Source organism: Equus quagga, chromosome 8 (genome assembly GCF_021613505.1).
Source record: "Equus quagga isolate Etosha38 chromosome 8, UCLA_HA_Equagga_1.0, whole genome shotgun sequence".
Lineage (NCBI taxonomy): Eukaryota > Metazoa > Chordata > Mammalia > Perissodactyla > Equidae > Equus > Equus quagga.
In genome coordinates, this window is record NC_060274.1 from 125,389,406 (window position 1) to 125,415,451 (window position 26,046).

A 26,046-nucleotide genomic window follows, 5' to 3' on the forward strand; every position below is an offset into this window, starting at 1 on the left:
AGCCAACCCATCCTTGGGTCTCAGCTCAGATGTCGCTTCAGAAAGAGGGGCTTTCCAGGTCATCTCAGTTCAAAGAAAGCCATGCTGTTACTCTCTCCTGGTGCCCAGGTCTCTTCCTCCTGGGGGGTGGGTTTGTGTGTGTGTGTGATGTCTCCCTGACTAGACTGGAGGCCCCAGGGGAGGAACCACTTTGTTCTCCAGGTGGTGCTGGAGGAGCATGCCTCTCGGTTGTAGAAAACGCCTTCAAGCCCCACACTCACTCACTCCTGTGAGCTTTCTGAGATCAAGTCCCTGAGGGGGAGGCCCACGTGTCCTCCTGATGGAAAAGGACACCGAGGGTGTAGGAGGCTTTGTCACACTGGAGACTGAGAACTTACCAGACACCATCGCCCACCCATAATTCCCAGTCCACCTTGGCCAGACTCAACTTTAAAGCAGATCATTTGGAAAGACCCACCTATGCTGCCCCTTCCCGTGACACCTGCTTCCTGCCCCGCACCCAACCCCTGCCACACCCACACCGGTCACTGCTGAAAGAACTGCCACCAGCTCAAGAAACTTCAACCTCAGCACTTTTCTTTCAATCAAAACTAGGAGTGAGTGGCGGGGGAGGGGAGGGGGAGGCGGCACATCTCGGTGAATCAACTCTTGGAATGGAGCGGACATCACACGAATCCCCCAGAGCCTGAGTGAGGGCTGGGCCAGCTTCTCGCCCTGTCCTATCCCCTCCTCCAGCCCCCAGAAGTGCTCAGGGCAGGCTCCTTGTCCTCTATCCCTACCCTATCCCAACAGAATGTGCCACTGCCCACCTCCACACAACCAAGAGCTGAGACACGGATGCCCCCCAGCTAGGTCAGGATGACACCCCAGTGCGCGGACGTTCAGGGGTTGGGTGAGGTGACTTGCATTCTGCAGGACAGAGCGTCCTCCTCACCCGGCCCAGCTCAGCCTCTCCATCTTCAACTCAACCAAGGCTCTGGGGCGGAGCGGATGTTCTCTGACACAGCTGGGCAGGTTAATTTTCAATAATTTCTTTATTCCATCATGACAGCCTTCCCTATCTTTTCCATGACCCTCAAGTATCCACCTGTGCCTAGGTCATCTCTCCTCCGGCAATGTTGACTCTGAAGAAGCGAGGCTGCCTGCCACAGGTGGGTGGCTCTCTCCATGAACGAGCCTTGGAACCTGACTCGAAGGGTCTAGGAGACCTGAGAAACGCTCCTCACCCTGCAGTCCTTGGTTTGAAAAGAGAAGGCACGGCGATGCCCAGTCCTGCACAGAGACGGTGCTTCTCTCTGGACCAGGTGCGACTCAGAGATCGGGCTGAAATGTCATCCTTGGGTAGGGGCTTGGCGACAGGTCTCACTTGGTGCCACAACAGAAAGCAACAAAAGCTAAAGCACATCAACAGTCAAATCTTCTTCACCTACTAATTCCTCAGACGATGATAAAATAAAAGGCAAAAATCAACATGATTTGGCAAAGGTTTTTTTAAAATTTTAAATAAAAAAAAATTCACACAGAAGAGATTCAATTTATCTGCTTTGAAGAAATATATTAAAGAAAGTGGAAGGTTAAAAAAAAAATCAAACCCCAAATAATGATAAAAATAGATATATCCTCTGTAAAAATCTGGACTAATCTATTGAGTCATTCTTATCTATTCAGTATTCAGAGCATGAAGTGAAATATCAGGGTATAAAAAATTTTTTAGAAAAAGAAACAAAAACCCAAAGAGATACTGCCCTTGCGCTAACCCATCAGCTGGGTGGCTCGCTGGGGTTCTAGCGCTGGCTGCTGGAAGCTACAATGTCCCTGGTCCCTCCCGCCCTCCGCAGACCCCATGGCCTTCAAAGTTCTTCCCTGGTCCTACTCAGTTTTCTGGCATGTTCTTCTATAAACTTGCTCAAATGCTCCAGATCTCTGTCCCCGTCCTCAAATTTAATTGGGTTCTTTTTGTCCCCACTGGGGGCAAAATAGATGGTGGGAAAGCCCTCCACTTTGTAGCGGTCATTGGTGACGTCGTTGGCAGTGGCATCCATCTTGGCAATGACCAGATTCTTGTGGCTCTTGTACTTCTTGCCTAGGGCAGTGTACACGGGCTCCAGCTGCTTGCAGTGCCCACACCAGGGCGCGTAGAACTCAATGAGGACGTCCTTCTTGGGGTCCATCACGATGGAGTCAAAGGTCTTCCCCACCACGACCTTGACAGGCCCCTTGTTGTTCTTGGGCACCGGCTGGGATTTGATGACCGGCTTCAATTTTCCTGCCAAGGAAAGCAAGCAGGGGAGGGGCATGAGTGCTGAGAAGGTCTGGGACCCTGGTGGCTCCGACTGGACCAGGCAGTGAGGCCCACCTGATGTGCAGGAGGATGGGGCAAGTCAAACGCTCCCAGGGCCGGGCAAGGCCTTGTCTCCAAAACCCCACCCCCAACAACAGGCAACGTAATTCTCTCTATGGTTTCCTCAAATCTTCTACTTTCCCGGTCCCAGCAAAGGCCAGAGAGGGTGCAGGTGGGCCTCACCCGGCTGTGTTGGGCCTCTGGGTCCTGTTCAGTGAGGCTGTCACAAGAGAGATGCTGCCGGTGTAGAAGGGTTGCTGGGAGAGCCGGCACCCGGGGCCCAGAAAGCCACAGTGGGGAGAAGCACTGAGCATCCTGGCAAACAGCGAGACGACGGCCACCACCTGCCAGCACTGGAGAACTGGGACCATGCGCTCAACCAGATGGAAAAAACATTCTGTGTACAGCCCCGTAGCAAGTTTTCTACACACACAGACAATTTATTTCTAAAGTCCAGGAGCCTGTTCTACTTTAAATATTTTAAAAATTAGCCTTCTTGAAATTTCTAAGACACCTGTCATCTTTCTATTAAAAAAAAAAAAGAGACAGCAAAGGATGGAGATTCTCCGTCTCTACCCTCCCGTCCCTCACGTCCAGGAGGAAAACCTGGGGGGCCAGGTGTCGTGCCTGCCCAGCCCCCTGCGGAGAGGAAGCAGAGGGGGCCCCGAGGGGAGGCCTGGCTGTCGCTCACCTTTTTTGAAAGCTGTGACAAACTCGCGGAGGGTGTCAGAGTCAAACTCCTCGGGCTCCATGGCAAACTTGCGGCCGCTCTCGTCCAGGATGGCTGCGTTGACGTCCTCCCCGCTCTCGCTGAGCCCCAGGTCCTTCACCTCCGTGGCAAAGTCGTCCTCGTCAGCCACAGCAAAGGTGTACTCGGGGAAGTCCTTGGCCACCTCCAGGACTTTGTTCCGCCAAAACTGAGTGGCTGAAACGGGACCAGGGCTGAGCTGAGCAGGGAAGCAGCTCCAGTCTTGGCTCAGCCGAAGAGGTCACTTTCAAGATTCTGTCGCTCATATCCTCTGACAAGGCTCAAGCCTCAATTAGAGATAAGCACTTCTAAAAAATGCCACCTTTGTGATGGGGTCTGTGCCCAGTGGCATAAGCCCCGCCTGCCTGGGAGTCAGGGCTGGTCTAGTGCTAGCTCTGCAGCCTCCGCCCATCTCCAACTCTCGGCTGCCTCATCTCCAAGAGGGTGCTGGTCTCTACTCTGAGCTCCCCTCCTACTCAAAAGGGAACGAAAAGGCTAGCTACACAGCACAAATGGAAAACGACCCTGAGGCGTAAATAAAAAACACACCCAGCCACCAAACCACAAGGGTCTGGGGGCAGGATTCCCAGTGTCCCACCCGCGAGACAGGCCCTGGGGGTCCCTCACCAGCTCTGTAATCAAAGCCGAAGTCCACACTGTAGTAGACGACCACCAGGGGGCGCCGGGTGTACCGCTTGGCGTCGTTGGAGGTCTTGCGGTGGCCCACCAGGGGCAAGGAGTGCTTCAACACGTGGTCCTTGATGGCTGATCCCTCCGTGGAGCCCTGCCTCAAAGAGGGGACAGGTGAGGAGCGCCCAACAAAACACTCCCACCTTTCACTGTCACTGTTAATGAGTACAGACATCTTCTCTGAAGGGACATGGCACAGGAGGAGACGCTCTGGGCTTGCCCCACTCGAGCACACCCCAGTAATTCCCTGCTGTCTTTTAGGGCTCCTTCTCCTCCAGAGAACCTGAAGTGAGCTTCCCAGGCAACTGCAGATGCCAGGTACCCTTCCCCTAGGGCTGGGCTCACTGTCAACGTCAATCAGAAACTGCTGGAGGAAGGCCTGGCTGCGGATGACAGCAGCTGTTAACGTGGCTGACCTGAGTGGCACGTTCCATCTTCCCCTCAGCTGATGCTCACAGCAGCCCCATCAGGGATGTTTTACAAGATCGCAGCACAGGGAGGTAAGGGAGCCCCCAGTGTACACAGCTGTAAGGAGCCACTGAGGCTTTGCGTTCTGCCTTGAGAAACCACACTCTCAACTACCCCCGACACCAAAACACGAGGTGGCCTTGGGGAGGAATGTGGGGCCAGACAGAGCCGGACAGAGCCATGCAGCTGGGGACACTGCCCCACCCGAGGCCATCCCTCCCGAGATGGAGCTGGAAGGCTGCGGTGCAGGAAGCTCAGCTGGGTCTGGACCCCAGGCAGTTGTCCTTGGTCAGGCTCAACAATGGTGGCTCTTAAGGCTGGCTCATGAGGCTTTCCAGGTGTTTTCCAAGTGAAATGAAGCCAACCCTGACATTTACGCAGCATCTGTGACCGGCTTGACGTGGTGGCAGTTGCTCGGGGACATATCGAGAGCTCAGGCTGTCAGCAGAGGTGGGATGACTGCCCTGCGGGACAGGCAGAGTGCCCTGGACACAGAGGGCTCCCAAGGGCTCCCACTAAGTCAGGACTTGAGCCAGGCCCTCCAGACCCCAGCCTCAACACCAGAGGTGGACACTGCTGTCTCACTTTACAGGTGAGGGAACTGATGTCCACGGTTAAGCTGCTCGCCCTACTTCGTACAGCTAGGAAAGAGTGGATGACCACTGCCTCTTCCCCCAGGGCCCATGTCCCATCTGGATGGGACAGTCAGGGAGAAGGCCCTGTGTGGCACTGGAGGACGGGCAGGACTTGCCAGCTGGGAGGGAGCAGGAGGCACTCCAACGGGGGAAGCGGCAGGAATGAGGCAGGAGACAAGGTGCAGAGGGTCTGGTCCCAGAGCACTGGGTGGGGGAGGAAGGGAGGAAAGTGCTAGAAACGTGAACAAGGAGGGCTGCAGGGGGCCAGGTGGCACTGACAGCTCAGGACTGAACATCACTCAGAAGGCGGACTCCAGGGTAAGGTGGAGTGACACCAGGGCACACCTGCTCCAGAGCCGAGCACTCACATCCTGTGGCCTCAGTGTGAACTCAGGCCAGGGCCGCCTCCCCACGTCCTGCAGGCAGACAGACTCCTCATCTCTCAGCAGTGCTGCATGTGCGGACTCGATACTCGGCTTCCTCTCAGCTATCTTGCCTGGTCTTCTCTGTATCCTCACTGCTAAATCCACTTTGTTTTAAGTTGCATTTACTGTGTTGTGTGAATTTTTACAAAGCAGCCTTGAACAATTTTTGGAACAAAGGTGGCATATAAATAATATCCATCTATTTAAAATTTTTTTTTCCTGCTTTTTCTCCCTAAATCCCCCCAGTACATAGCTGTATATTTTAGTTGTGTGTCCTCCTAGTTGTGGCATATGGGACGCTGCCTCAAAGTGGCCTGATGAGCGGTGCCACATCTGTGCCCAGGATCTGCACTGGCGAAACCCCGGGCCGCTGGAGCCAAGCGTGCGAACTTAACCACTTGGCCACCAGTCCAGCCCCTAAAATTTAAAAAAGAGTACAGTGGTAGGGATGTATAATAGTCTAGACTGTGTGACTCTTAACCTTTTTGGGGTCAAGGACCCCTTCAAGAATCTATTGAAAGCTACAGACCCCCTTTTCCTGGGAACCTGCATACCACACAGAACTTGCCAGACTTCCCAAGGTCTGCAGCCCCCCAAGCTCATCCGGGTCCCTCTTTGGACCCCGCGTCAGTATCTGAGGATGAAAGAAGAGAAGCTGGAGGAGAGGAGATACGGCAGCCACCATACATCCAGGGCAGAGGCGAGGGGCCCCGAGCCTGAGCAGCAGCAGACAGACGGGGACGCACGGGAGACTCTGAGAAGGGGCGAGGGCACTAAAGACCCGGGCTCAGAAAGCTTAGGGCGGTCTCTCCAGGGCCACGCCGTGTTCCCTGGTCACAAGAACACATCAGCAGGGGCATGGCTGCTCTCTGCGCTGCACGCCCAGAGGACTCAAGTGAGGAGGCGCAGCTCACCCTGCCCTGCCCTCCGACAGGCACCACCTCCTCCAGGTCCTGTGAGCTCTGGCCCAAACGGAGCCGGTCATGGCACCCCGGGAGCAGTGCTTGCCCAGGAACAAGGACACCTGTATTTTCCCCTCGGTCTGCTCCTAAGTGGCTGTGGGACTCAGGTTGAGACAGCTCATTTCTCTGCATCCAGTCTCCACCAAACAAAAACTCTGCACTTGAGATCTAAGGTTTCTTTCAAATCTGAAGATCTATTCACTGAAGCACGGGCCCCTGTGGATCCAGGCTCATGCCGGACTAGGAACTCCCTCTGCCCTTCTGAAGGTGAGAGTGTCACACCCTTCAGGAAGATGAGGGTGGAGAGAAAAGAAGGCCACACCCATGTGCCATGCTCCACAGCTTCATCCAGTGAACAGAGAGGCTGGCCATGGCTCTGCAGCCTATTGGCAAATGAGGCAGACCTCTGAGCAAGCAGCATGTCCTGGCAGGAGCAACAGCAGAGATGCAGGCAAGACCCACAGCATGGGGGGCACCTACGGGAGGGGCGGTGCTGCCTGCCAGGACACAGGAAGAGTGGCAGCAACTCTCTGCAAAAGTGGGCAGAGCTCTGCCAGGACTTTGCCCCAAGACCCACCAGGTGTGTGGGAGCCCCCCAGTCTCTCCAATACACCACGGGCCACCCTGCTGGCTGTGTTCCCATCCTCAGCCTTCCAGGAACCTATGCCCTCACCAGGGGCCGCGGAAGGCACTCCAGACCCTACGTGCCTGCAGCCCGGAGCGAAATCTCCATGCTTTAAAACCCCAGCAGTGGCTCTGCCGGCGTCTTCATGACAGTCGGATGCCCAGGGGCTGGCACTTTGGAGGCGCTGGCATTGTGGCCTGGCCGGTGCAGAGAGCCTGCACTCACCTGGATGTCCAGCACATTGCTCCTGGGCTCGTATTTGGATTGGAATTTCTCAGGCTGCATAACGACCAACTTCCCGGGGGAGACTTTCAAGAACTTCGCTATTTCAGTGCTGAAAGTGTGGTGGAATTTGTAGTCTTCTCTCAGGTTGTTAGCTGAGAAATGAACAGAGGGATCGAGATACAATTTATTAAGTTGCTTGCACGACCTAGGTTTAACTCATTATCCATTCTCAGGCAAAGCAAATGCCCTAAAAACAGTGTCATTACCATGGAGAATGCTGTGCGGGCACCACTAGAGCCTAAATGCTTGAAGGGAGTTTGGATTTTAAAACTTGGTAAAGATGTAATGCCTTAAATACTCTACACTGGAATTTGTACAAAACAAAGCAAAACAAAAACCTACAAACTGAATGTTCACAGAAGAACTTAGAGCTAATTTGCCAGGAGCTACGGTCAACTGCCGCCTCCAGTGCTGAGAAGCACATTAACCTCAGACAGCGTCTGTCACAAGAACGAGTGAGCATCGCACCCTCCCCAGGGGGGCCACCTCTCCTCCTAGAGTTGGTGGGCAGCCTGTCTGTGGGCTGCCATTCTTTTGCTGTATGGACACTTTTATTTAAAAACTCCCAAGATGAAACCCCACACTGACTGAGGATATGCTAAAACAGGGACTAGCAAACTTTCTGGAAAGCATCAATAAATATCAGACAGTAAATATCCCCAGCTCTGCAGGCCGCACCGTCCCAACCACTCAACTCTGTGCCGCAGTGTGAAAGCAGCTACACAATGCGTAAAGCAGCGTGTGGGGCTGCGCTCCAATGACACTTAGAAAACCAGATGGGGCCCGATCTGGCCGAGGGCACCCCTGCCCTAGATCCCCCTGGCGAACGCACTCAGTCCCTCCGCTCTGGCCTTGCTGAGGCATGCAGACCCATCCTGAGCTGAGTGTGCGATCCACACACTGGGTGAGACCCCAGAGGTGCCACCCCACCCCTGCAGGCGGGCCTCCCAACTGGGTTACAGGAACACACGGCTGAGACAGTACACCACCTGTTTTGGGAGAGGTAGGGAGTGGCCTGGACAAGCTCATGGCTTTCGGAATCAGACAGACTTGGATTCAAAGCATAATTTTGACCTCACTGTGTGACTTCAGGCATGTTAGCTATTCACCTCCCCATGCCTCCTCTGTGGAAACATGAGAGTCCACGTCACAGAGCGCCGTGAAGATTAAATAAGGCAGCCCCTCCAGAAGGCACTCACTCGCAGGCCAGTCTCCCACTCCTGTTCTGAACCTCCACGTGCCCCAGGCATTTGTCATCAGCTGGCCGTGGGTCAATCGCCTCAAGACCTTCATTACCCCCCACGTTCACAGCCTCTCATAGACGGACTCGCACCCCTGGGGCCGTCTCTGGCTCCTTCCACGCAGTCCACGGTGAACAGGCGGGCATACCAGGCCCAGTGACTCTCACCCCTGCCTGCTGCCTAACCCGACCGACCGAGCCACGTGGGAGTCACACGCGAAGTGTGGTGCCCAGACCCGAAGCACGGGCAGTACCCGGGCCCACCCGGCCCTACTGCACCCGATCCTGCATCCTAACACGGACCCCCGGGGATTTACATCCACACAGCGTGAGACTTGCACCCAGACATGGCCCTGGGCAGGCCCCCTCAAGCTTCTTCCTGACTGGTTACCAGTGGATGACAAGGTTACCTAATCAATAAAGACGGAAGAAGGCCCTCAGGTCTCATGTTGGACAGGGGAATGGAATTTAGCTCTACCCTAAGTGTCACCACGCAAATCTGCATCTGACATACGCACAATTGTTACTGTGTAGTGCAGACATTAGCACGAAGTGGCCAGCAGTGCATTGAACAGATTATAATTACCACTTTGAAGTAGGAAACTGAGCGAAGGTACGTGTGAACACGGGGTGAGGGGGGAGGGCGCTAGGAAGGAGCTGATGAGGATGAAGAGGACCCTGAGTGTTCCTCAAATAGCCGTCTCCCACTCATAACCCAGGGCCCCCAGGACGGCAAGGACCCCTGCCCCAAAGAACACCACTACTGACAGCTGTTCATCACAATGTCACTTCTCAGACGAGCTAAACCAGCATTCACTGGGTACTTAGGATTACCAGGCACTTGGCTAGGCGCTTCATTTACATTCATTTACATTACATTACACTTACATACATACTCAATTAACCTAACCACCTCTCAGCGAAGAAAAGATCATCATGCTGGACGTGAGAACGCCAGAGTGATCAAGCCACTGCCTGTGGTCACAGTGCTAAGAAGTGCCAGAGCCAGGACTCCAACCTGGGTCTGATTCAGAACTTTCTGGTCAAGACCCTCCCCTTGCAGAGGGGCTCTGGGAAGGGGAAGAAGGTAGACAATGAACTTGGATGACCTCCCCTCCTCTCAGAGGCCAGAAGGGAGATGGCGCAGCTATTTAGTACGAGATCATATCGCCCATAGGTAATCAAGGCCACAGGGAACTAACCTCCAACCTCAACCCCAGAAAGGAAAGCATGTTCCCACTGATGCCATCTCAGTTCTTCCATCAAGCCATCCCCTAAATCAACGCCCCAGGGTTTTGTTTTGTTTTGTTTTTGAGGAAGATTAGCCCTGAGCTAACATCTGCCACCAATTCTCCTCTTTTTGCTGAGGAAGACTGGCCTGAGCTAACATCTGTGCCCATCTTCCTCTACTTTATATGTGGGACATCTACCACAGCACGGCTTGCCAAGCGGTGCCATGTCCGCACCCGGGAACCAAACTGGCAGATCACGGGCCACCAAAGCAGAACGTGTGAACTTAACCGCTGCACCACTAGGCCGGCCCCAAACCCAGGAGTTTTATGCAGAAGCAGCAGACTCCCCAGCAATCTCAGACAGATGGCCAGGACCCATGCATTTTGTCCAGCCCAGAGAGCCACTACTTACCAGCATCCTGGTACTGCTGGTAGGCTGGGTCACTCTCTGCCTTAAAGACCCCAATGATGATGACATCATCTCCATCCTTCAGGAACTCCTGGACCTGCTTCAGGGCCTGAATCTCCTTGGAAGGCGGCCCAGACTGCTCGATCATGTAGTCAATGATCCCTGGGAGCAGAGGTTCACTTGAGGAGGGGCCCAGGGTTCCAGGGCGCTCTGCTGCGGCTCTGCCCGCTGCCCACATCAGCCAGGGAGCCTCCCCTTCCCGCCAAGGTAGGAGGAAGAAGCCACTGTACCGTATTTTTCCCGTGGGCCGTTGTAATCAAAAGGCTTTCCCTTGCGGAAGATTTTCAGGGTGGGGTAGCCAGAGACATCAAACCTCTTGGCCAGGTCTGTTTCTGCAGTGGCATCAACCTTCGCCAGGGGGATTGGGGGAGAGCGCTTGCTCAGCTCCTTGGCGGCCTTCTCATACTCGGGGGCCAGTTTCTTGCAGTGTCCACACCTGCAAGAGGAAGCCAGTTCTGTCAGGGGCTGTTCTAGCATGGACACAGCCTCGCAGCTAAATGAGGAAACGATCCAACTTGCATTCCTGAGCAATTTGCTTAGATCCAGCCAAGCTCTGAATGTCTCCTAGGTGAGGGCGCTGAGCCAGGCCCCTGGAGAGGCCAGCATGACATCGCTTCCTCCTGTGGCAGTCACATGGGGTGTGTGTGTGTGTACACACGCTCACAGGCAACACAGGTGCAGACAGGAGTGTGACTGGGGTGTGGGGTAAGACAGAAGAAAGGCCAAGACAGACAATGTCCTAAGAGGGGAGATTTTCTTGGTTGGAGAGTTGGGATAGATAAGGAGGATGGCTTCATACAGGATGTGACAGTTGATCTGGGACACAAGGGACAGGTAGGAAGTTGACACTAGCCTGTTAAAGGAGGCGTGAGGCGAGGGACGGTGGACTAAAGTCATAACATAACGAAAGCATGGAGGACAGATGGAATAGCGATGACAAACCCTCACTGACACCAACCAACCAGGGCAGGAGGAGGCATGAGTCCAGAGACCTCGGAACTGAGATAACCTAGAATGCCTCTGTCCAACAAGAGCCTGTGGACCACATCCAGCCTGGCATGGCAAGCCGGGGGCTTCAGTACTGAGCAAAAACAAAACCCTGTCTAGTCAAGGTCCTCAGGACCCCCAGGTGAACTAAAGGCTGCCTCCTGGAATATGCGCACCATTCGCAGGTAAAAGGATAACTGTTCCCCTGCTGTAATAGAAAGAGGAAGAATCTGCACTCGAGGCATGTACTGAGCACCGATGTGAGGAAGTGGCCCGCTGACCCAGCTCAGGGTGTCACACGTTTACGCTCCACAATGGGCCCACGCAGCGAGGCGTCACAGTGCTGCTGCTCTTCCTTCAACACCCCCCGGCCCCACAACGGGCCCCTCTTGAAGCAAAAACCTCGGAGGAGGGCTGCAAGGGCGCCACAGGCCTACCCGCCCCCCACATGCACCATGGTGTTCCCTTCCTTCTCCCGTGTGCAGGCCCAAGGACGACCAAGCACAGCGTCTTCTGCGGCAGGATCCAGAGCTTTGGGGCTTTGTCACAGAGCACACGCCACCTGGGGTCACGCCTGTTTGCCCCATGGTCATATTCCCGATTTTGGTCTACGCTGCCCATCCTGACAAACACCAAGCCTGCTCAAGAATCAGAACCACTAGCTGATCCATGGTGAATTCACCAAGATAATAATACACGGCCCCTGGGGCTGTTCCTTGGGAAGGCTGACAGCCTCCTGGACCACCAGCCACAGGCACATCTCCCTTGAAAACAGCCTGCTTTGCCCGGCTCCGTCTACTCCAACTGCTCAGGCCTCCTTCCCTCCTCAAACAGCAACACCTCTGCCCCTAAGCCGCGCTCAAGGAGTAGTCACTGTCTGCCACTGCCTTTGTTTTTGGCCTCTTCCTTCCCCCGGTCCTCCCCTCACCCCACCTCGGTCCTTTGGATTCCTTCTCCTGCATGTTCCACTCCAATAATTTCTGCTTTCCCCTCTTCGACAAGCTCTGTCATCACTCATTATCTGACTGCCAGAACTGGCTATGATACCTGTGTATGTGGCAGTCATGCAGCCACATCCCTCACAAACGCTAAGGGACTGGCCTGACTCCTCTGCAGCACTGGGGGCTCCTATTTTCTGGCAGGGAGTGGGCCATAAGCTTGGGTTAAGGGATTGTGTCTTCTCCAATCCTAACCATATCCTGGGGCCACTGCACCCAAACAAACAAGGGCTCTTTTGGGGGCGAGTGGAGGCGGGGCCCCCACCAGCCAGGCTCTCTGCTGCTTATCTCCTCCCAGAGCTAAAGTCTGAGATTGGGGGTTGTGGAGAGGCTGGGCAGCATCAAGAGGCACAGGTTGTAATGGAGGATCTGGGAGCACAAGAGGCCAAAGGAGACAGGTGAGCAGAGGGACAGACGGCAGGACAGCTGTGGAAACCACAGGCTCCGGCGTGAGAAGGGGACACGTCTCAGGAGTGAAGCAAGGCTGGGGGTCATCTTCCGAGATTCACTCTGGAACAGCGATGAGCAAAGATGAAGACAGAGGAAACCATGGTTCAAACACCTCGGGAGGGAGGCATCAAGGCCCCGACTACAGTCTGGGACAGGCAGCACGAGGCGGCCAGCTGCCACCACCCCACCTGCTGTTGCGGCAGCTCTGCTCTTTCCTCCTTATCACGGCCGGACAAACTTTCAGAGCAGCACTTCGATGTCTTGCAGGATAGGAAACAGCGCCAGCTCCCACTGCGAGTCATGGCTGTCAGAGTGCTTTCACAGCGACACTTCCCCCGCACTCGCAGGTGTGCAGTGACAAAGGTGATCTAGGCAGGCACAGGCCTGGTGCACAGTGGTGTCCTCCAGCCTTGAGGGGCCCGGGATCACCCGGCAGCCCCCTTATGTGGACACGTGGGCTTCACTCTGCTCGACACTCCCGTTCTCTGTTTAGCCTCATCCTATGCCATGGGAGAAGACTGCACAGGACCACCCACCCCTGCCCGGACACTGAGCAGCTCCACTCCACCCTTTGCACACCTTGGTTTTCAGCCACCTCTGCCTCGTGCAGGGGTCTGCCTCTGACACGCCCGCCCAGTGCCTGCTAGGGTACCGCGCACAGTACAGGGCCGATCAAAATCCGAATAATGTGAGAGCGACACCATCTTACCATGGGGCATAAAACTCCACAAGAATGATGTCTGCATCGTTCACCACTTCATCGAAGTTGTCTTTAGTCAGCACAAGCGTGACTTCTGGGGGAGGTGTCCAGTTAGGCTGGGAGATCTCTTTGACCTTGGCAACAATTTCTGAAAGAAACCCAAAAAGACTGAGCATAGGCAGACCCAAAGACAGTGGGCACTCACCTCACTCCAGAGGCAGGTGGGGAGGGGTGAAGAGAGAAAAGGGTGGGGGTGGGGGGGAAATGACACAGGAGAAGAGGGAACATTTGAGTTCCTGAAGTCCAATAGCATCTCTAGCCAGGGCCACTCTGCAGTTCTGAGGCCACAGGTAGGAGTCAGAAGGTCCACTGCCTTGCACAAACCTGCAGACTTCTCTACGGACCACAACCAACCTGATGGGTGAGACTCCGTTCTTACGGACCACGGTACTAACTGCAAGTGAACCCCGAGGGGGCACCCCAGTGCCTGGACCACACAGGCCCGGCAATAGTCATGGGGGGTCTCCCCTCTGCATGTGCAAATATATACGCATTCAGTCATGCACACTCAGCACCAGCATATTTCATCATGGTAAAATGCATGTGAAAATGGAGAAAAATGGACAAGAGGAGCAGCTCCCCCATGGCTTGAGCTGCACCAGCATCACCTGGGAAGCCATGAGAAAAAGGTCCGTTTGTGGCTTTGGTCCCCAGAGCAGGAATCAATGGTGGGAGCAGGACACAGAACATACTCTCACAAAGCACTTTCCAAGTGGTTCTTAGGAGCAGTGGTGGCAAACTTTTAAAAATGTCCCCTTTTTTGCAGTGGAACCCAAGGAGCCAGGTCTGAGAACCATGCCTGCGAATGACAAGCTTTCAGACGAAGCGAGCACCAGCAGCACCTCCACGGCATCCACAGGTCAGGTGCCTGCCCCAGCCCACGCCCGAGGCCGAGTCAGCGAACGCGGAACAGGCCCATTTGTTAACACGCACTTGGGGGGCCGACTGCCCGAGGAGCCCACTTTGGCCAGTACTGCTCTCAAGATTCCAAATGGGGCCACATCCCTAGAGGTCAAAGGTTGAGCACAGACCTCCAAATATACAGGCCTATTTACTTTTAAACAGTAAACTTTCAGCATGTTTTTAGATTAAGTTCCTTATGTACTGATATAGCTACAACAAATTTGTTAAGTAAAATCATGAAGGTGCAGATGGTGTTTAAGATATGCTAATAATTGTGTGAAAATTATACACATAGATGTATCTGCTTTGCTGTGTACAAAGTATCCATGAAGGGCACAGGAGAAGCGTGTTATACCGGCCGCCTTACTGGAGGGGAGCTGGGTGGGGCCAGCGTGGAAAGACTATTGATTATCCACCTCTTTGAATTCCAAACCACATTATCTAGTCAACAAATACAATGTGAAAGTATTAATGGTCGTGATCATGTCTTCTTCACGTACCCACAACGGTTCCAGCGCTCAGAGGATCACAGGACAGACTCTCGCACCAACTCAAAGGAAACTTGGGGACCAAGTCCGAGTGACCTCATGTTCCGAGGATGGGGAAGCCGAGGCCTGGCAAGGGAAGGCCCTTGTCCAGGACACAGCGCTATTTCACAGCTATAAAGACCCAAACCCTGTGCAGTGCTGTTCTCACTATGCCACACTGGGAATGGAAAATGGAGCATCGAGTAATTTTTTTCTCAGTGATTAAGAGATATGCAAAAGATGCCACAATTTTATTTGTTCATTCATTTAATAAAATTTATTTAGTGCCTAGGTGGGGTGGGGGGTGGGCACAAAGGGTGAAGTGGTGCACCTACAACATGACCGACAAACATTAATGTACAATTGAAATTTCACAAGATCGTAACCTATCAATAACTCAATTAAAAAAAAAAAAGTAAAAAAAAAAAATTTATTTAGTGCCTAATGTGAGCCAGGCAGGGATCCATTAGGCCTACTTTTAGAGAACCATCTGGGTCCCACACTACTGGTTCTCAATGCAGGGCTCTGGACTGGCAGCCTTGGCAAGCCTTGGACTTAAGAAGCTTCGCTCATAAGAAATGCAAATTACTGATCCTGACCTGAGACTTACTGAATCAGAACTCTGGGGATGGGGCTCAGCCATCTGTCTCTACGAGCCCTTCAGGTGACTCTGATGCAAGGTAAACATTAAGAACCACTGCTCTAGAACAGCACCAAGAACCCTGGCCTCTTATGTCATTTCTTAACACATCTGCTCTAGACCCTGAGTTTCATGGTCTTAAATGGGAAGGTATCCCCCTACCCAAGGACGAGTTCATTTTGATCGTAGTTACCTCAAACATTCCCAGAAGCTGGCGCTCCCAGGGGTCACTCCTAGTCCCCTCAGCTTGTCTTCCTTTCTATTATCCAAATTCTCCCTCCCCTCACTTTCCGTTCCAGGAGGAGAGTCCTGGCCCCAGCTTCCTCCAACAGCTCAGGTACCACTCACCTTCCTGGGTCCTGGAGCCCTCGTAGTCGACAGCCTGCCCCTTCTTAAGGATCTTGAGGGTCGGGTAGCCACTCACACCAAACCTGCTCGCCAGTGCCGACTCCGAGGTCGCATCGATCTTAGCGACAGGAATGGGAGGGTCATTCTCCTTCAAAGTACTGGCAATTTTTTCATATTCTGGAGCAAACTGCTTGCAATGTCCGCACCTAAGAATTAGATTTAGGGAAGCAGCAGCAGGTTAACTTAAGGAGACTTAAATCCAGCAATGCACAAAAAAACGGTGGCATTAGGACCAGAAATGTTTCCAGTTAAGAGGAGAGACACAATGTAACACAACAGGGAGGCCAAGGCAGCTGGACATCAGATAGAGGTCTGAATCCCAGCTCTGCCTTGGGCAGACTTCTAACATCTCCAAACCCCAGGGTTTCCATCTGTAAGTTTCTCAAAGTTGGGCCCAGGGATCCCTTTCAGGGGGTCTGTGTGGTGAGAACTCTCTACAAAAGACGTTTTCTGTCTTTTTCACTCATTCTCTCAGAAGCGTACAGTGGAGCTGTCCAGAGGCTCCATGAACGACAATGATGTCAGCATGCTGACATTAACACGCAATGGGTTACTGTGATTTAAAAATGAATTAATACTTTTTTATTTCTCAGTTTAATGGTTAATACTGATAAACATGACCCACATAAAAAGCTATTTGGGGTCCTCAATTTTCCAGTGTCAAGGGGTCCTAAGACCAAAAAGTTTGAGAACTGGTGATCTATAAGATAGGAATACAATGGCATAGACCTGTTCAAAGGACTATTTAGATATTTTATGCAAGACACCCTGTACCATGCTTGAACAGCAGGCACTGGACAAATGACATAAGTATATCTTGACTATTTTGTCTCCAAAGTCAACCAGGGAGGGCAGGAGGAAGAAAAAAGAAAAGAAGGGATTGTGAGATTTAAAACGAACAAAATGGGGCTGGCCCACTGGCACAGTGGTTAAGTTTGCACACGTTCCGCTTCGGCAGCCCAGGGTTTGCCGGTTGGGATTCCGGGTGTGGACATGGCACCACTTGGCAAGTCATGCTGTGGCAGGTGTCCCACATATAAAGCAGAGGAAGATGGGCACGGATGGTAGCTCAGGGCCAGTCTTGCTCAGCAAAAAGAGGAGGATTGGCGGCAGATGTTAGATCAGGGCTAATCTTCTCCCTCCACCCCCCCCCCCCCAAAAAAAGAACAAAACCCAGCAGAAGAGAGGTGAGGGAAAGGCGCACGCGCTGAAAGGTGCCACACCGTGAGGGTGAGAGACCAGAAAAGAAGTGGGGCGCCCGGCTCTGCTTCCCCCAGGGTCTGTGTGCCTTTCCTAACTGGAAACCACGCCGCAGGCCAAGCCTGCACTGGGCAACTGGCCTGACCACTGGCAGGAGGAGGGAGGTGGGGTGGCCATGAGATGGGTAGGGGGCAGAATCTGTAACAAGAGACATGTCTGTCACTGACACAGTTCTCCAAGTTATCACAACTTGTTAAAGGTCCCCCCGCCTGAGCTGTAACTATCAGAGGACATATTCATATTTTAAACTACTAGAGTCTGAAACAAGTGAGACTGCGGTCCCTGAGGGCTGGCTCATTGGATGCTCGATGCACTTGCGGAATGCTGTGCTCCTGGTGTTCCTGAACCAAGGGGCCAAATTCCTGCACGCAGACACTCCCACCCTGCCAGATCTGGATGACTCTGTGAGAGGTCAAGCATGCGAGCACAGAGAAACCCCTGGTCCATCCAGCCGACGGAAGCAGAACGTGGGTCCTCACCATGGAGCATAAAACTCCAGTAGCACTGTGTCTTTGTCAGCCACAAAGTTATCAAAGTTTGCATCTTTTAGGACTAAGACACCATTTTCTTCCTTAACTTCCAAGTCATCCTCCTCTTCCTCATCGTCATCGTCCTCCTCCTCATCTTCCTCCTCAAGGGCATCCTCCTTATCAGAAGAATCTGAGTGGAAAACATCCAGACTGGTTAGAGAACTGGTGACTCTCCTCCTCAGAAACCTCCCTAGAACCCCAAACCCTCAAAAGGTGTCATAAGTACTAAGTGGTTCCTGGGGGCCACCAGGAGAAGAGGTGGTGACATCAGGCCTCCCCCATCCCAAAAATTATGCTCTAAATTTGCACACTGGGTGGCCTCTTAAGATTTCATTTGAAGGGAGGGGATGGTTAAGAGATATCTGAAAACAAGAGGACTAGAATTTAAAGGCTATATGCCCCAGCAGGACTCGCAGGGCAGGACTGGCCCCCTCTCTAGACGTAGCCCCCTGGGGCTTGCTGTGCATGCCTCCTGCCCAGACTCAGAGAACCCCAACGTCAGCCTCTCCTCCCCACCTCCTGCCGGAGGTCTGATCCAGTCCTCGGCACCGCCCCTCTGCAGTCTCTCCAGGCCTCGCCCCCACAGCACAGGCTCCTGTACCCGCAGCCCACGCCTGGCATGTGAGGAGCTCCTCATTTTGTGGTTCCCCCACATCTGTGCTCAAGGGCAAGGCTAACTTTAGGGACATGCCTCCTCTCGCTCACCCTCTATGCTTTCCAGAGGCAGGGCCTCCTTCAATCTCCCGTGACCGAACGACTGTCTGATTCCCAAAACAGTACAAACCGGAAATAAGTACTTGATCTCTTTTCATTCTTGAGGACAGAATATGATTTCCACTTCTGAAAAGGGGATGGCATTTTACCTCATATGCATAAAAAACAGCCCCAGAAGTTCATTATCCTTCAGAGAAAGTTTGAAGTATGAAGGGAAGAGGATGGGGAATTACGTTTTGCTTATAAAGTCAGCCCTGAGTAATCTCCAGGGTGGGCGTTATCCCATGAAGAATTTTAGGGATTTACAGGTCAACATGCATCAAAAATATACAACAAATTACACCTGTGCAGGATGCCCTGTCTGGGAGCAAAGTTCTCTTCCCAGAATGCAAGAATCCGAGTACATCTTATTACCAAGGTTCAAATGACCTTTTTGCCCAACTACAGATGCAAGGAATTGTGGGACCGCACTTGCGTTAACTAGGCTCTCCAGCTACTGTCACATGGGCACGCAGAAGAGCACGATTTCATTAACTCCCGAGGCAGGATGTTTCAAGGCGCCAATTAGTCATTTTTGGAGGTGCTCCCCAGGAGATAAACCAACTCTGAGAGTTACAGCTATCTGGGACTGAGGGTGAGGTTGGGGCTTGAAAACCTGCCCTTGGGATCCTGGAACCCCTGGGACTTGTCCAATCTGCGCCCCGCCCCAACTAATCCAGTGGCGCCTCTGCAGCTGCTGGACAAGCCAGGGAACTGGTCTGGGTGGGGTGGCCGTTTTGTTCATTATCGTTAAGATCAACCCAATCTGCAAACTAATTACAAAAAGCAAACCAAAAACCCACCTCCTCCCCACGGAGCCACACTTTCCTCAACTGTGTCCCTTTAAACATCCCACTGCTTTTTCCTGACTTTCACATTCCTCTCTCCGCTCTCCAACTTAAAGTTTAAGTTCCTTGGGGGGGGGGGGGGGGGGGGGTGTTGGGAAGAACAGCTCTAAAATCCAAATAGAAACCAATTTGAGAAGTACAAACCAAGCAGATGCCCATATTTCTTGGGGCAAGTTCCCTCCCTGCCCTGTCGCCCCTCCCCACCTTTGCACTCTGGGCCACAGCTCTCCAACATCCCCACTTCCACGGTCACCTCACCACCTCCTTCCTCCACAGCAGGAACCCTCTGGGGTGGACAGACCTGCAGAGGCCCCAGGCCCCCAGCACTGTCATCAGGCAGCATCAAGAGGGCTTGGGGAGAGTGGTAAGAACCAGGCTCCTGGGGTGTGTAGAGGACAGGACCCGAGGGAGACCCCTGGGCTCAGGCCCCATCTCCACCTCTTAGGCTGATGGCCTAAGCTTGTCTCTTTACACTCACATCACACTGAATCCCGTTCCACTGGTGACTGGCAGCCGACACTCTACACTCAGGTCCTGACCTAATGGCTCTTGGGAACTTGAGTTTCACCCTGGCTGGCTAGGGGTTCCAGGTATTTCCAGGAATACTGCAGGACAAGTACTGAGCTTACCTAAGCAGGCCTGTGGGACGCTAGTCACAATGGCCTTCCAAAAGGCTAGTCTGACCACCCCTCACTTGAAGGTCCTACCCAAAGTGAGCTGCATGGGGGCTGCAAACCCGGGGAGCCTAGGAGGAACCACATGTGCTGCCCGGGACACGGATGCTCACACGGTCTGGAAGGCCTGCTGAGGGCAGTTTGGCAGGGCTCGCGGGCCGTGCATATCCACTCTCACTGCCCGGCTGCTCTGTCCAGTATGAGAATCAAATTTACCTGCAGGCAGATGGAAAGACTGGACGGAGGCTGAAAAGAAAGCACTGGGGACCTAATCCGCTCTTCAAGCTAAGGCAGAAACAGGGACTTGGCGATCCGCTCAACGCACGGGGATAAGGCGAACTTTACAGAAGAGAAAAGCAAAGACGCTCTGAGCTCTATGCTCAGCCTGAAGCATCTGTGACCACCACTAGTGATGGGGTCTCCTGATTAAATGGGTGTCCGTGAGTTACCATGGGACAGAGTTCCTAAGAGTGAGCTCATTTCTTGCTACTTTAAAAAAAAAAGATTTTCATTTTATATTTTTAAGGATAACAAAGAAAATGACAGAACATTCCCCTACGTAATTAAGGATTCTCATCTGCATTAAGGTGGGGCCCCTCCTTTCCATTCCTCCCCGACTCGCAGATAACCCTGGGATGGTTCCTCTGCAATGTGAGAAGGTGCGGGCTCTGTATTCCTATTCACTAGACACCCACACATCCCTACCGGGAAAACATCCCACATTTTAATGGGGAGACCACTCTTCACTCAGTTTCACTTTTAAAGTTGGACATTCTGGGACAGAAACATATCCAAAGCCTTCTAGCACCTTCTGGAAGGGTGCCATCCTCCTCAGCGTGAGGCCTGGGAAGGCTCTCGCAGCTTTTCTACATTGCTTAGCCCAAATGTAAGGGCCACTCCTGAAATGTGGGGCCGCTCCTCCAACCAGGTCACTGCAGGCCCTGTCCACTCCCAGCAGTGAATCCCTGCCCAGCCTGGATGCAGGCAGCTCCTTCAGGATGCCCTCCCTCTACCTCCTCAGCTGGCCACTCTTCACCCCCACAAAGTGCCTGTAAGAGCTGGAAAAACTCTACCACTAGGTCAATACTGAATGTTTACATTAAACAAAGAAATTAACTCCAGATCTAACTTTATTACAGCCGACATTCATTATGCGCCAGGCACTGTGCTGAGCTCCTCAACATACCACCTCACCCCTTGAGGGAAACACATTACACGCACTGTACAGATGAAGAAACTGAGGTGCACAGAGCTTTCGTCACCCGCTCAAGGATAACAAAGCTGCTCAGTGGAGGGTCCTGACCACTCACCTGCTATGCCGTATTGTCGCATCAGAGTTTCTTCCCAATATACCCTAAGTTTTAGGGGGAATCGTTTGATAATTACTTCTCAGGAATGAAAAGAGATGGGCAGGTCCTTAGCACTACACCCAAGTGAATTTCCACTTACTTTCAAATCTAAACCAATCCCAAATAAAAGGAGGCAACAACCAGCACCAAAACATTTTCCTTTACTACTTTGGCTGGAAAGATGTGCAGAGGACAAGTGACTTCTCATCTGAGACATGAAAAGCCTGCATCCTGTGGCTTACACCATCAGAGCTTAAGCTCTATTTAGGAACCATGTTGCGGGGGGCGGGGGCGGCATTTAGAAACTCAGACACCACTGTGCTGTTTGAATCTAAAATGAAAGAGAGGCAAGCAAAACAAAACAGCCCAAAGACTTGGAACTTCTGGGGTGGAGGGAAGTGTGGCCCCTAAATAAATCCACAGGACTTGTTACCTGTGATAGGTATTTTTGTTTTTGTTTTTCTTTTTGAGGAAGATTAGCCCTGAGCTAACTGCTGCCAATCCTCCTCTTTTTGCTGAAGAAGACTGGCCCTGAGCTAACATCTGTGCCCATGTTCCTCTACTCTACATGTGCGATGCCTACCATAGCTATGGCTTACCAAGTGGCGCCATGTCCGCACCCGGGATCCGAACCGGTGAACCCCCCCCTCCCCGGGCCACCGAAGCGGAACGTGCAAACTTAACCGCTGAGCCACCAGGGCAGCCCCTGTGATAGGTGTTCAAAGCAAAGGGCCAGGGATGCCCTCAGGGATGGGAAAGTGAAGATGAGGACTAGAACCCCCACCGCACCCCAGAGGATGCCCCTCAGAGGCCAACCACGGCCATGACAACTCCAGAGGTTCCTGAGCTCACCCCAGAGGCAAATGCTTCCCAGGGCCTCCACTGCATTGGTGACCTGTGACCCAAATGATAAACTTACTGGACCCAATAGCCCTTGGTGTTCACCCAACTTTACCACTCTCCTAGGCGTCTTAAAAATCCCCCCCAAATGGAATCACTGGATCAAAACCAAGACAATGCTATTTTGCTTTCTGGCTACATTCCAAAGACTACCCTCCATCCCCACTGGTCCTCCCAAAGTTTATTCTGCCTATGAATCAATGAAGAACATCTTTAAAATGCAGATTCCAGGGCTCCCTCCTGCATTCTGCTTGGGTATATTTCGGGACTCTAGATTTAAATAGGCACCAGGTGATTTAGATAAAGGTCCCAAGACACACGTGTGGGCTACACTGCTATCTAGTTCCTTTCAGGTGTTCTTTTCACCAAGTGCCGGTTTTTACTTCCTCTTCTATTTGGGGACAGGCTCCTGAATCAGTGATTCACACATAAGTTACTCAATCCGTCTGAAAGAGTATAAAGTTCACACTTCCCCTACAAACTAATATTAGAAAAAAGGGGTTATTTACATTGGAACAAACTCAATAGGAAAAAAAAAACAGTCATCAGGAGAAAGGCCGGAGAGGAAGAAGATTAAGACCAGCAACGGGATGCCCTGTTCTCCAGGAATAGCCACCTTCTCTTGACTAGGACTTCTAATTTTCAAAGTTCTCTTACGCATTTATTTTCTGCTAGCTTATTTCCAAGAAAAATGCAGGAACCATGTCTAGTAGCTGTCTAATGTTCCTACTAGAGCGGGCACTTGATGGGCCCGGGCCACACATCATCCTTTACTCCCGGAACCCAGCGCAGCGACTGGCACGGAGTCGGTGCTGAATAAATGCTCGCAGAAGCAGTGGTCTCTCCGGTTTCTAAAAGATGCAAACCAAGCCATCCCTTTCTCCCTCAGACCAGAACCCTTGAGTCATTTATCTACAAACCCCATCTTTAAGAAGTAAAATGCTTGCTGCCCGCGGCTGCCCCAGAGAGTTCCCGATGCGGTTTCCAGACCCTCGCCCCCTTTCTAAAACCTGTTTTGAAAGCAGTGGCCCCTCTCCCTTCACACTCCCCGGGCGCGTTCGTCTGGAAATGGTAACCAGTTCCCCAGCGCCCCTTCCCAGGGACGGGCAGTCCGCCTGGACCCGAGAGAAATTTGAGCAGAACCAGGGCGAAGGAGCCGGTTGCAAAGAAGGCACTCGGCACCCTCCCCGCGTCCGAGCCCCCGTGGCGGGGAGCTCGTTAAGAGGCCCGGCCCCACAGCCCCCTCTCCCGGGATCTCCTCGGCGGACCTGCCCACCGCTACGCCCGTGGACTCCCCCAAGTTGGCGCCGGGCGCCAGTTCCGGAGGGCTCCGCCAGCACCACCGGCCGGGTCGCGCCCCCGCGGCCCCCGCGCGGCGCTCGGCAGCCCGCAGGCCCGGCCCGCCGCCCGGCCGCTCACCTTCGTCCGGCCCCCCGGCGCTCGCCGCGGCCAGCAGCTGCGCCAGCGCCAGGAGCAGCAGGAGCAGGCAGGCTTTCCGGGGCCTCATCGCGGCGGGGCGGGGCGCGGCCTCTCCGCGCCGGCGGCCGCTGGGCGCTCGGGATCTCCGGCCCGGGGCTCGCGAGCCAAGCCGGAGGAAGGGACAGAAAGCCCCCCGAAAGACCTCGCCGGCGATTGGCTGGGGGCGGGGGAAGCCACAGGCCGGCCAATCCCAGCCCGACCCGAGCGCGGGCCGCGTGTGCCTCACTGCGCGGCTGAGCCCCGCGGCACCGCCCTCCGCGCCGGCCCCCTCCCCAGCCTCCTCCGCGCGCCCAGCGCCTCGCGCGTTTAAAGCTCCGAGCGCTAACGTGAGGTGCCCCCTTCTGATTGGCTGCGTCGCGGCCACCAATCAGCGGCTGCCACTCGGTTTGCTGGGAACGCACAGGCTGAGAGTGGGAGCGGGGAAGAACAAAGGCGGCGGGCCAGAGCCTGAGGGGCGGGGCCTGGCTACGCATCGAGGCTCGATTGGCTGATGGCTCAGTGGGCGGGGCGGGGCCTGGAAGGAGAGGGGCGGGATGCAGCGCCGGGTCCTGAGGTCTAGCTTGGCAGGAAGAACACGTGTCCTTAGCGGAGCGGTGGGGAAAAGGGATGTTCGTGTAACCTGCCCGGGCCCCGGGAGGCTCAGATCCAACCGGCGTCGGGGCCCGAGCAAATCTGTCGGTGGGAAAAGGAGAGAACAGGACTCCCAAGTCAGCGTCGTCTTCGTGGGGCTTCTTGGTTTCTTTTTTCTGCTTGAGCAAATAAAAGTTTGCATTTCTTTCCTGGGTTAAAACACATACTGGGCTTGGGAGCGGGGATGAGCATGCAGTAAAATTAATTCAGAACTAAGATTTGGGGAAGCTTCTCTCCACGGTTTCATCTATGAACAGGCCATCGGATGCGTGTCTAATCTTTGCCTCATGTTATTTATTCCTCTCGTGATTTTTTGCATAAGTGATACATCAGGTAGGCAATCTAGTGGTTTACCTAAGTCTATAGACTTGAGGTCTCACCTCTTGACAACTTAGGAGAAGAAAACTAGGTTAAGATAAGGATTTTTGTGTGTCAAGCCTGTGGTGTGTATTAGGGTTTGAGATTTCTTTAACACCTGGGGATTAGTATGCCTGAAGAATTATAGAAGACAAACAGAACAAAAAACCCAAGAGTCCAGGAGTATTTTTCCGTGTACACAGATTAAGTCAGGAAGAAAGAAAGCTGGCTATTCACAGGCTTTAGCAATTAGAAAATTTTAACTTAATACATTTTTATTGAACTCCTCAATATGATGGATCCCCCCTCAATTTTGTAGGTCAGAAAGACTTTACACAACTAACTTTAGCACCAGAGTATGCACTGAGTGATTTATCAGAATGCTATGAATGTGGAATATCAAACAGTTCATTTTAAAGAACTCTTCCAAAAAATAGAGCCCAGCCAGAATTTTTGTCTTTCTTGGTACTTTCCTATGAACCCTTATTAAACTGAGAGGAATGAGAGGCCCATTTGCCGAGATGTGGCTCAAACACAACCAATTTCACTAAGATCCTTTGATGATACAAGGTATGGAAGGAAACCTCTCAAAATGCAGTATACGTATATGTATGTAAACACACACACACATACATATGAAATCAGTATTGTATTCCTTGTGAAATTAAAGTACTATATTCTTTTTTAAAGCATTTAAAGTGGCAGAAGTTCATTCAACAGCAAAACATTATCAAGTTGGAAAGCTCCTTGTTTCTTCTTGATTCCTGAATCTCACCCAATTTTGTTATGGGTACAAGCAGGCTGGGAGATCACTGTGTTGAGGGTCAGAATGGAGAGAGATGATATTTTCATGATTATCTCCAAGATTTCCACAATTGGTTGTGAGCACAGAGAGGCTGACTGTTAACTCACAGAACTGGCCCCTGGCTTGTCCCCGGGGCTGCCATTTAACACTATTAAGTGATGTTTATAGGTCAATTTGAACATGTGCTTCCCTCTTCTCCCCCACAGCACTCTCTAGAGAAGTGGGCTATGAGGAAATAATCCTCCCCATCTAAGTAGTCTCCAGGTAGATCTGTGACAGTGTCATCACCAATCTTAGAACTTACGCCAACCGTCAGAAGCCAAGAATATATGGTCAGAAAACCGTGAACTGAAACCAGGCAGCTGCACACCTGCATGCCCTGCGTGCATGAGGCTTATGATCAATCTTATTAGTGTGAGATGAAACAACTTCTTATATGTGCCGAGAACTCAGAAACGGGCCTGACTACCTTCCCATGGTTCTCACATACTTCCCCTTCCGCAGAAAGGGGAAAAGCTGAGGCTTTCAGAAATCTCTGCCTCTTCAGGCAAATACTATTGTAGCCAGAGACACAATCTGCATGTAATTTTCTATCCCACATTTTTAACTTACTATCACATCATACTCATTTTCCCATGCTGTTACATTGTCTTCTGAGGGAACTTAGC

The 26,046-nt window shown here is 52.7% G+C and overlaps 1 protein-coding gene across 1 annotated transcript; it reads right to left on the reverse strand.

The window, feature by feature from the left end:
- Positions 1–1,015: 1,015 nt before the first annotated feature.
- Positions 1,016–23,857, reverse strand: PDIA4 (protein disulfide isomerase family A member 4). The gene is made up of 10 exons (XM_046669583.1): positions 23,527–23,857; positions 17,533–17,713; positions 15,734–15,939; positions 13,265–13,403; positions 10,351–10,556; positions 10,064–10,222; positions 7,120–7,271; positions 3,717–3,873; positions 3,033–3,266; positions 1,016–2,266 (listed from the first exon to the last, which is right to left on the reverse strand). Exons 1-10 carry the CDS (start codon positions 23,612–23,614, stop codon positions 1,851–1,853), a joined length of 1,938 nt encoding a protein of 645 aa, XP_046525539.1. The 5' UTR covers positions 23,615–23,857; the 3' UTR covers positions 1,016–1,850.
- Between the last annotated feature and the right edge of the window lie 2,189 nt (positions 23,858–26,046).